Here is a 10,660-nt window from a genome sequence, read left to right on the forward strand (position 1 = left end):
GTAATGGATCATTGTCAAAGGCACAGGTCCGGCCCGACGCCCCTGAAGGCCGCGACAACCACATGGAACCACAAACGAAGCAGAAACGTTCCTGCAACGTTTTATATGAGGTTTTTCAGCGTTATATATAACGTTTTTAAAACGTTTTGTATGTTGGGATCACGTCTGGTGAAGTCCCAGTGACCTGATGCTCAGTTATCTGGTTGATGGGGTTCTGGGAGTGGTTCTACTGCCCAAGCTCGGCCCGAGGCCAGACTTGACTTGTGAGAGTTTGGTCCACCAGGCTGTTGCTTGGAGCGGCCCGCAGGCCCACATATACCTGGTTGATGGGGTTCTGGGAGTTCTTCTACTACCCAAGCTCGGCCCGAGGCCAGACTTGACTTGTGAGAGTTTGGTCCACCAGGCTGTTGCTTGGAGCGGCCCGCAGGCCCACATATCCACCACAGCCCGGTTGGTCCGGCACTCCTTGAAGAAAATTACCTAGTTTTCTCTAGAAGATGTCCACGGTTGTTCCGGCAATATTTCTTATCCTTGCTGGGAGGACGTTGAACAACCACGGACCTCTGATGTTTATACAGTGTTCTCTGATTGTGCCTATGGCACCTCTGCTCTTCACTGGTTCTATTCTGCATTTTCTTCCATATCGTTCACTCCAGTACGTTGTTATTTTACTGTGTAGATTAGGGACCTGACCCTCCAGTATCTTCCAGGTGTATATTATTTGGTATCTCTCTCGTCTTCTTTCTAGTGAGTACATTTGGAGGGCTTTGAGACGATCCCAATAATTTAGGTGCTTTATCGCGTCTATGCGTGCCGTATATGTTCTCTGTATTCCCTCTATTTCAGCAATCTCTCCTGCTCTGAAGGGGGAAGTGAGTACTGAGCAGTACTCAAGACGGGACAGCACAAGTGACTTGAAGAGTACAACCATTGTGATGGGATCCCTGGATTTGAAAGTTCTCGTAATCCATCCTTTCATTTTTCTGGCTGACGCAATACTTGCTTGGTTATGCTCCCTAAACGTTAGGTCGTTAGACATCATTATTCCCAAATCCTTGACATGCTGTTTTCCTACTATGGGCAGATTTGATTGTGTTTTGTACTCTGTATTATGTTTAAGGTCCTCATTTTTACCGTACCTGAGTACCTGGAATTTATCACTGTTAAACATCATGTTATTTTCTGCTGCCCAGTCGAAAACTTTATTAATATCTATTTGTAGTTGGAAAATGTCTTCAACAGAGGTAATTTTTATGCTGATTTTTCTTGTTATTTGCAAAGGATGATACAAAGCTGTGACTTGTATTTTTGTCTATATCTGATACGAGAATAAGGAACAGCAGTGGTGCAAGAACTGTACCCTGAGGTACAGAGCTTTTAACTGCGCTTGGACTCGATTTTATATGATTGTTACTCTTTGTGTTCTGTTCGACAGAAAATTTAGTATCCAGCGTCCTACTTCACCAGTTATTTCCATTGACCTCATTTTGTGTGCTATCACGCCATGGTCACATTTATCGAATGCCTTTGTGAAGTCCGTGTACACCACATCTGCATTCTGTTTTTCTTCTAATGCCTCAGTGACTTTGTCGTAGTGCTCAAGTAGCTGTGAGAGGCATGATCTTCCTGCTCTAAATCCATGTTGGCCTGGGTTGTGAAGGTCATTGGTCTCCATGAAACTAGTGACCTGACTCCTGATCACTCTCCCAAATATTTTTATTATGTGGGACGTTAGTGCAACTGGTCTATAATTCTTTGCCAATGCTTTGCTCCCTTCCTTGTGTAGAGGGGCAATGTCTGCTGCTTTAAACGCATCTGGTATCTCCCCCGTGTCCAAGCTCTTCCTCCACACTATACTGAGTGCCTGTGCTACCGGCACTTTGCATTTCTTTATAAATATTGAATTCCATGAGTCTGGACCCGGGGCTGAGTGCATGGGCATATTGTCAATTTCTCTATCAAAATCTGCCACGCTCGTGTTGATATCAGTTATATTTACAGGTGTTTGGATATCACACACAAAGAAGTTGTCCGGATCTTCCACTTTCATGCTTTGTATCAGGGTGCTAAACATGTCCTCATACTGTTCTTTTAAGATTTCACTAATTTCTTTGTCATCCTCAGTGTATGAACCTTCGCTGGTAAGAATAGGTCCAATACTGGCAGTGGTTTTTGCTTTTGATTTAGCATATGTGAAGAAATATTTTGGGTTTTTCTTTATTTATTGAATTGTTTTCTGTTCTAGTTGCCTTTCTTCAATCTAAAATGAATGCTTCAGTCTCTGTTCGATTTCTTCAATCTCCCTGTATAAATTATTCCTTCTTTGTGTGGAAAGTCGTGTCTGCTTCAGCGTTTCCGTTATTTTTCATCTTTTGTAGTGTCGTCTGCGTTCTCTTTCTACGTTGGAGCTCTTTCTGGCTTTCCTCAAAGGAACATGTTTCAGACAGACTTCATATGCTTCAGAAGTAAGTTTTCTATTTCTTGTGAAGGATTTTTATTACATTGAACAGTTTCTCATTGAATGTTTGTAAGTTCAATGGGAAACTGTTGGACGGTAGAGCGACGGTCTCGCGTCATGCAGGTCGGGGTTCAATCCCCAACCGTCCAAGTGGTTGGGGCACCATTCCTTTCCTCCGTCCCATCCCAAATCCTTATCCTGACCCCTTCCCAGTGCAATATAATCGTAATGGCTTGGCGCTTTATCCTGAAAGTTCCTTCCTTCCCTGTTTATTTTCTCCCAGTCTATCCTTTTATTATTAAAATTAAATTTAGCGAATTACCCTTCTCGCTTGATCATTACTTTAGGAATATTCTGAGTATTAATGGTCGTTCCCACTTCAATGAGCTTGTGATTTATGTGGTATCAGAGATCGTAATGTCCCTAATTATGTCTTTATTGTTAATTAAAACCAAATCTAGAATATTTTCATTTCTAGTTAATTCTGATATGTGCTGGTTGAGTGAAAATTGTTAACGTCACGGTCGGAGCCGGTCGGCCGAGCGGACAGCACGGTGGACTTGTGATTCTGTGGTCCTGGGTTCGATCCCAGGCGCCGGCGAGAAACAATGGGCAGAGTTTCTTTCATCCTATGCCCCTGTCACCTAGCAGTAAAATAGGTACCTGGGTGTTAGTCAGCTGTCGCGGGCTGCTTCCTGGGGGTGGAGGCCTGGTCGAGGACCGGGGCCGCGGGGACACTAAAGCCCCGAAATCATCTCAAGATAACCTTAAGTTAACGGTCTTGATGAGTCAGATGAGTAACGATCAAAAAATAACTCGTCGATTGAAATTGACAATCGCCATATGTTTGGAACAAGACACTATGGATTTTTCAACTCTGGGTTTTCCTGTCGCTTGTGTCAAAAAAAAAATATATATATATATATATATATATATATATATATATATATATATAACACAAGATTTGTCATTACTAATGGAAGTGCATCAGACCAGCCAGAGAGTTCAACCCTTCAAGGTTATCGATTGCCTTTGTTAAATAGCCTTCCACAACGTCTATGTTACATTGTGTGTTAATATTACATATATAACGTCTATGTGTTAATATTACATATATATTTTTGGTTAGAAATTTATATTTCCCTCTATATATATATATTGACTTAGCTTTGAACGGTCCTTTCAACGTTTCAAAGTGGAGCTTTGAAACGTTGATTTTGTGTATACCTAGACGGTTCAGTCTTGTGTATACCTAGACGGTTCAGTCTTGCGTATAATATGAATAGACAGACAAGACAGTCAGTGTATTGATTAAAAGTGAATGTATACACTGTACAATCTATATACTAGACTGTACAGTGTATAGTAGTCTAGTGAATAGATAGATAGAAGAATCTATTGAATACATACACAATACAGGCTGGTGTATAGATAGACAGAACAGTGTGGTGTATAGATAGACAGAATAGTGTGGTGTATAGATAGACAGAACAGTCTGGTGTATAGATAGACAGAACAGTCTAGTGTATTGATAGACAGAACAGTCTAGTGTATTGATAGACAGAACAGTCTAGTGTATTGATAGACAGAACAGTCTAGTGTATTGATAGACAGAACAGTCTAGTGTATTGATAGACAGAACAGTCTGGTGTATTGATAGACAGAACAGTCTGGTGTATTGATAGACAGTACAGTCTGGTGTATAGATAGACAGAACAGTCTAGTGTATAGATAGACAGTACAGTCTGGTGTATAGATAGACAGAACAGTCTGGTGTATAGATAGAGAGAACAGTCTAGTGTATAGATAGACAGAACAGTCTAGTGTATAGATAGACAGAGCAATGTTGTATGTGTGTATAAGGCACAAATTCGGGACAGGCGGTGGCACCTTTGGCCTTGAAAACCCGCTGGTCACCTTCTCCCTTATGTTTCTCTGTCTACACTTTCTTCCTCTTTCTCATGTTCCCCCTTTTATCATTGTCTTCCTCTGTTTCTGCCTCCTCATCCCCTCCCTCATTCATCGTGCGTCCTCCCCCTCCCACTGACTGCGTCACACTGAGAATTATTCACTCCTCGGGGTCTGGGGGTGGGGTGGGCCCCTCCTGGTCCCGGATGCTTGACGTCATGGATTGTGACGTGGGCGTGACGTCAGAGTGGTGACGTCACGGGCCGTCCCCCCCCCTCCTCCCCCGCCGCCAGTGTTGCCGTTCGTCTAAAGATTTAAACGAATCCGGTGGAAGTGGCGGGAAAAATAGACTTCAGTTTTTTTTTTAAATTTTAAATTTCCCCGTCGGTAATTGGAGGAGCGGTTGTGTACACGGTGTAGTTAGCCCGTTGGGGATAGGAGGGTAGTTTGTGGGGGGTTTTAGGGATTGTTTCTAGTTAGACAAAGCAGTTGAATAGTGGATTTTTCTGTCTTGATCCTGACGGGATGTCTGGTACGAGATTTCAAAATTGTTTCCTGGTTAGGTTAGGTTAGGTTCATAAGTGCTTGCGTAACTGCTTCGTGAATCTGGCCCCAGGTTCATAAGTGCTTGTGTAACTGTTTCGTGAATCTATCCCCAGGTTCATAAGTGCTTGCGTAACTGCTTCGTGAATCTGGCGAATCTGGCGACGTAACTGCTTCAAGGTCTCCTGAAGCCTCTAACGTCAGGCGATTGAAAGCAATAGACCAATTCGACCCATATACGACGTGTTACTAAGCAATAATGCACTCTAATAATGACGTTTTTTTTAATACTTCGATTTTGATGGGTTAGGTGGGTTGCTTGGGTTCGTAGGTTATTGGCTAGGCCAAACAGTTGCCTTTTTTTACTCTTCTGGTCAGGCCAAAAACTAAATAAAATCGTATTTAACCCCAAAATCGTCCAAACTGACGCTTTCTGCCCATCTTGCAAGCAAGCAATCAACTTGCCAGGCAAGCAATCAACTTGCCAGGCAAGCAATCAACTTGCCAAGCAAGCAATCAACTTCCCAGGCAAGCAATCAACTTGTCAGGCAAGCAATCAACTAGCCAAGCAAGCAATCAACTAGCCAAGCAAGCAATCAACTTGCCAGGCAAGCAATCAACTTTCCAGGCAAGCAATCAGCTTGCCAAGCAAGCAATCAACTTGCCAGGCAAGCAATCAACTTTCCAGGCAAGCAATCAACTTGCCAAGCAAGCAATAAACTTTCCAGGCAAGCAATCAACTTGCCAGGCAAGCAATCAACTTTCCAGGCAAGCAATCAACTTGCCAAGCAAGCAATAAACTTTCCAGGCAAGCAATCAACTTGCCAGGCAAGCAATAAACTTTCCAGGCAAGCAATCAACTTGCCAGGCAAGCAATCAACTTGCCAGGCAAGCAATCAACTTGCCAGGCAAGCAATCAACTAGCCAGGCAAGCAATCAACTTGCCAGGCAAGCAATCAACTTGCCAGGCAAGCAATAAACTTTCCAGGCAAGCAATCAACTTGCCAGGCAAGCAATCAACTTGCCAGGCAAGCAATCAACTTGCCAGGCTAGCAATCAACTAGCCAGGCAAGCAATCAACTAGCCAGGCAAGCAATCAACTTGCCAGGCAAGCAATCAACTAGCCAGGCAAGCAATCAACTTGCCAGGCAAGCAATCAACTTGCCAGGCAAGCAATCAACTTGCCAGGCAAGCAATCAACTTGCCAGGCAAGCAATCAACTTGCCAGGCAAGCAATCAACTTGCCAGGCAAGCAATCAACTAGCCAGGCAAGCAATCAACTTGCCAGGCAAGCAATAAACTTTCCAGGCAAGCAATCAACTTGCCAGGCAAGCAATAAACTTGCCAGGCAAGCAATAAACTTTCCAGGCAAGCAATCAACTTGCCAGGCAAGCAATCAACTTGCCAGGCAAGCAATCAACTTGCCAGGCAACCAATCAACTTGCCAGGCAAGCAATCAACTTGCCAAGCAAGCAATCAACTTGCCAGGCAAGCAATCAACTGGCCAAAGCAACCAATCAACCTGCCAAAGCAACCAATCAACTGGCCAAGCAACCATTCAACCTGCCAAAGCAACCAATCAACTGGCCAATCAACCAATCAACCTGCCAAAGCAACCAATCAACTGGCCAAAGCAACCACTCAACCTGCCAAAGCAACCAAACAACTGGCCAAGCAACCAATCAACCAATCAACTGGCCAAGCAACCAATCAACTGGCCAAGCAACCAATCAACTGGCCAGGCAACCAATCAACTGGCCAATCAACCAATTAACTGGCCAATCAGCACATGATAGCAAGAGGCTGTTGCTTAGCTCTGTCTTGATGCTCAGAGTAAAGTTAATGACCACTTGTTTACATTAAGATAATTTACTTCCTTGTTGATTGGAAGTGCAGGAGGGTAATTTGAGGTGTTGATTGTTGATTGTTGATCAGAGAGGGGGAGGTGATTGTGTTGGGTGGGGATTGGAGGGGGTTGGGTGGTGATTGGAGGGGGTTGGGTGGTGATTGGAGGGGTTTTGGTGGTGATTGGAGGGGGTTGGGTGGTGATTGGAGGGGATTGGGTGTTGATTGTAGGGGGTTGGGTGTTGATTGGAGGGGGTTGGGTGGTGATTGGAAGGGGTTGGGTGTTGATTGTAGGGGGTTGGGTGTTGATTGTAGGGTTGGGTGTTGATTGGAGGGGGCTGGGTGTTGATTGTAGGGGGTTGGGTGTTGGTTGTAGGATTGGGTGGTGATTAGAAGGGATTGGGTGTTGATTGGAGGTGATTGGGTATTGATTGTTGTGAGCGAGTGGTGACTGATCCACACGCATGGCTGGTGTAGGTGTTGAGAGTTGATTGTAAGGGACAAATTGATGTCCCTTACAATCATCTATGAATCTATAGACCTCGCAGGTATGTGGGTTGAGCTTCGGCTCCTTGGCCCCGCCTCTCAATTGCCAATCAACTGGTATACAGGTTCCTGAGCCTTTTGGGCTCTGTCAATATCTACATCTGAAACTGTGTATGGAGTCAGCCTCCACCACACACTTTCTTGTGTAGGTGTATGTGTGCGTGTATAAGTGGATTGTAGGTGGTGATTGTATGGTTGGATTTACAGGTATAGTGATTGTATATGTGTAGCTGTAGTTATTTTAGCTGTGTGGGGATTGTTAGGAAGGTCTAGATCAACTCCACCCCCCCACAATCACTAGATTCAACAATCACGTCTCCCCCATCATTCATACGTCAATACCCTTACGTCTTTGTTGACGTTGGAACGTTGATACGACGTTCCAAGGTTGGAGAATTCTTCAACCTTGATGACTCCTTATCAACCGAGGAGGATTGTATAGCTTGTTGGACAATATTTGTCACAATGACACAAATATATATATATATATATATATTAGTATATTTTGGTAGCAGTCTTTCCTGTAGACATATATTATTAAATATGACCGAAAAAGTAAGATTAATAATTCTAACACGAATTTTCTCAATCTTTCGTACATTACGCTTCACTGTTGGAGGTAAATCAAAAATTAATTCTCCAAAATTCATTTTTATTTCTAGTCTGACGCAACACGGGCGCGTTTCGTAAAACTTATTACATTTTCAAAGACTTTAGTTCACAAATACACAACTGAATAGAACTTACGTATCTCCGATTTTATATCTACATTTGAGTGAGGTGGGAGGGGTGATGTGGCATTAACACAAGACAGAACACTAGAGGATATTAATAGGGTATTAAAAGTATCAACACAAGACAGAACAGAAACAATGGGTATTGAATAGAAGTGTTTGTAGAAAGCCTATTGGTCCATATTTCTTGATGCTTCTATATTGGAGCGGAGTCTTGAGGTGGGTAGAATATAGTTGTGCAATAATTGGCTGTTGATTGCTGGTGTTGACTTCTTGATGTGTAGTGCCTCGCAAACGTCAAGCCGCCTGCTATCGCTGTATCTATCGATGATTTCTGTGTTGTTTACTAGGATTTCTCTGGCGATGGTTTGGTTGTGGGAAGAGATTATATGTTCCTTAATGGAGCCCTGTTGCTTATGCATCGTTAAACGCCTAGAAAGAGATGTTGTTGTCTTGCCTATATACTGGGTTTTTTGGAGCTTACAGTCCCCAAGTGGGCATTTGAAGGCATAGACGACGTTAGTCTCTTTTAAAGCGTTCTGTTTTGTGTCTGGAGAGTTTCTCATGAGTAGGCTGGCCGTTTTTTCTGGTTTTATAGTAAATCGTCAGATGTATCCTCTGATTTTTGTCTGTAGGGATAACGTTTCTATTAACAATATCTTTCAGGACCCTTTCCTCCGTTTTATGAGCTGTGGAAAAGAAGTTCCTGTAAAATAGTCTAATAGGGGGTACAGGTGTTGTGTTAGTTGTCTCTTCAGAGGTTGCATGGCTTTTCACTTTCCTTCTTATGATGTCTTCAACGAAACCATTGGAGAAGCCGTTATTGACTAGGACCTGCCTTACCCTACAGAGTTCTTCGTCGACTTGCTTCCATTCTGAGCTGTGGCTGAGAGCACGGTCGACATATGCGTTAACAACTCTCCTCTTGTACCTGTCAGGGCAGTCACTGTTGGCATTGAGGCACATTCCTATGTTTGTTTCCTTAGTGTAGACTGCAGTGTGGAAACCTCCGCCCTTTTCCATGACTGTTACATCTAGAAAGGGCAGCTTCCCATCCTTTTCCATCTCGTAAGTGAAACGCAGCACGGAACTCTGCTCAAATGCCTCCTTCAGCTCCTGCAGATGTCTGACATCAGGTACCTGTGTAAAAATGTCGTCAACATACCTGCAGTATATGGCCGGTTTCAAGTTCATGTCGACTAAGACTTTTTGCTCGATGGTACCCATGTAGAAGTTTGCAAAAAAAAAAAAAAAAAATATATATATATATATATATATATATATATATATATATGTTTAGGTCATATATTTTTATATATCGGTATACACCTGTATATTTGCTTTTCAAATAAGTGTTTTTTCATTAATTTACTTGTTTAAAAAATTTGTATATTAAAAATATTACCTTCGATATTAATTGTTTTTAAATTAGAGTCGATTCATATTTTAATTAATTACTTAACCATCAAAGGAGTCACATATCTTTATGAAATAGTGTTTCTCTGTCAGAGTTGGAAACTAGACGTCTGCAGCTAACCGCACCCAACTTTTCACGGTGATTGCTGGAGGGTATGTGCCCAACATGGGCGGCTTGGAGGGATATGTGGTATGTTGCAATATATTTCGATTTATTGCGATATATTGTGACGTACTACGGTATAATGTGATATATATTGACATGTTGCAATATACTACGATATGTTCCGATATATTGTGATATACTGTGATATATCTAGCAGCCAGTCGTTGGGTGGAAGGCGGACAAGGACTTACAATTAGTTATAAAGCTGTCAAGGCTGATACCTCGATGGTGTCAAGAGTTCCCGCTTCCTTGGCCCGCCTCGACAGCTCCTTGGCCCGCCTCGACGGCTCCTTGGCCCGCCTTGATGGCTCCTTGGCCCGCCTTGACGGCTCCTTGGCCCGCCTTGACGGCTCCTTGGCCCGCCTTGATGGCTCCTTGGCCCGCCTTGACGGCTCCTTGGCCCGCCTTGACGGCTCCTTGGCCCGCCTTGACGGCTCCTTGGCCCGCCTCGACGGCTCCTTGGCCCGCCTTGATGGCTCCTTGGCCCGCCTTGACGGCTCCTTGGCCCGCCTCGACGGCTCCTTGGCCCGCCTCGACAGCTCCTTGGCCCGCCTCGACGGCTCCTTGGCCCGCCTCGACGGCTCCTTGGCCCGCCTTGACGGCTCCTTGTCCCGCCTTGACGGCTCCTTGGCCCGCCTTGACGGCTCCTTGGCCCGCCTCGACGGCTCCTTGGCCCGCCTCGACGGCTCCTTGGCCCGCCTCGACGGCTCCTTGGCCCGCCTCGACGGCTCCTTGGCCCGCCTTGACGGCTCCTTGGCCCGCCTTGACGGCTCCTTAGCCCGCTTCGACGGCTCCTTGGCCCGCCTTGACGGCTCCTTGGCCCGCCTCGACGGCTCCTTGGCCCCCCTCGACGGCTCCTTGGCCCGCCTCGACGGCTCCTTGGCCCGCCTCGACGGCTCCTTGGCCCGCCTCGACGGCTCCTTGGCCCGCCTCGACGGCTCCTTGGCCCGCCTCGACGGCTCCTTGGCCCCCCTCGACGGCTCCTTGGCCCCCCCTTCCTACCCCTATCTTCATTACATTACATTTGCTTGGGTTAATTTATAA

The 10,660-nt window shown here is 44.8% G+C and overlaps 1 protein-coding gene across 1 annotated transcript in view; it reads left to right on the forward strand.

Annotated features, from left to right (window-relative positions):
* The window catches only part of LOC123753381 (autotransporter adhesin BpaC-like), a 102,212-nt gene extending 91,552 nt beyond the window's left edge, over window positions 1–10,660 (forward strand). The window contains exon 6 of the mRNA XM_069323079.1: window positions 9,771–10,660. Within this exon, the coding sequence (XP_069179180.1) occupies window positions 9,771–10,660 (890 nt within the window). The remainder of the gene's footprint in view (window positions 1–9,770) is intronic.

Source organism: Procambarus clarkii, chromosome 11, assembly GCF_040958095.1.
Source record: "Procambarus clarkii isolate CNS0578487 chromosome 11, FALCON_Pclarkii_2.0, whole genome shotgun sequence".
Lineage (NCBI taxonomy): Eukaryota > Metazoa > Arthropoda > Malacostraca > Decapoda > Cambaridae > Procambarus > Procambarus clarkii.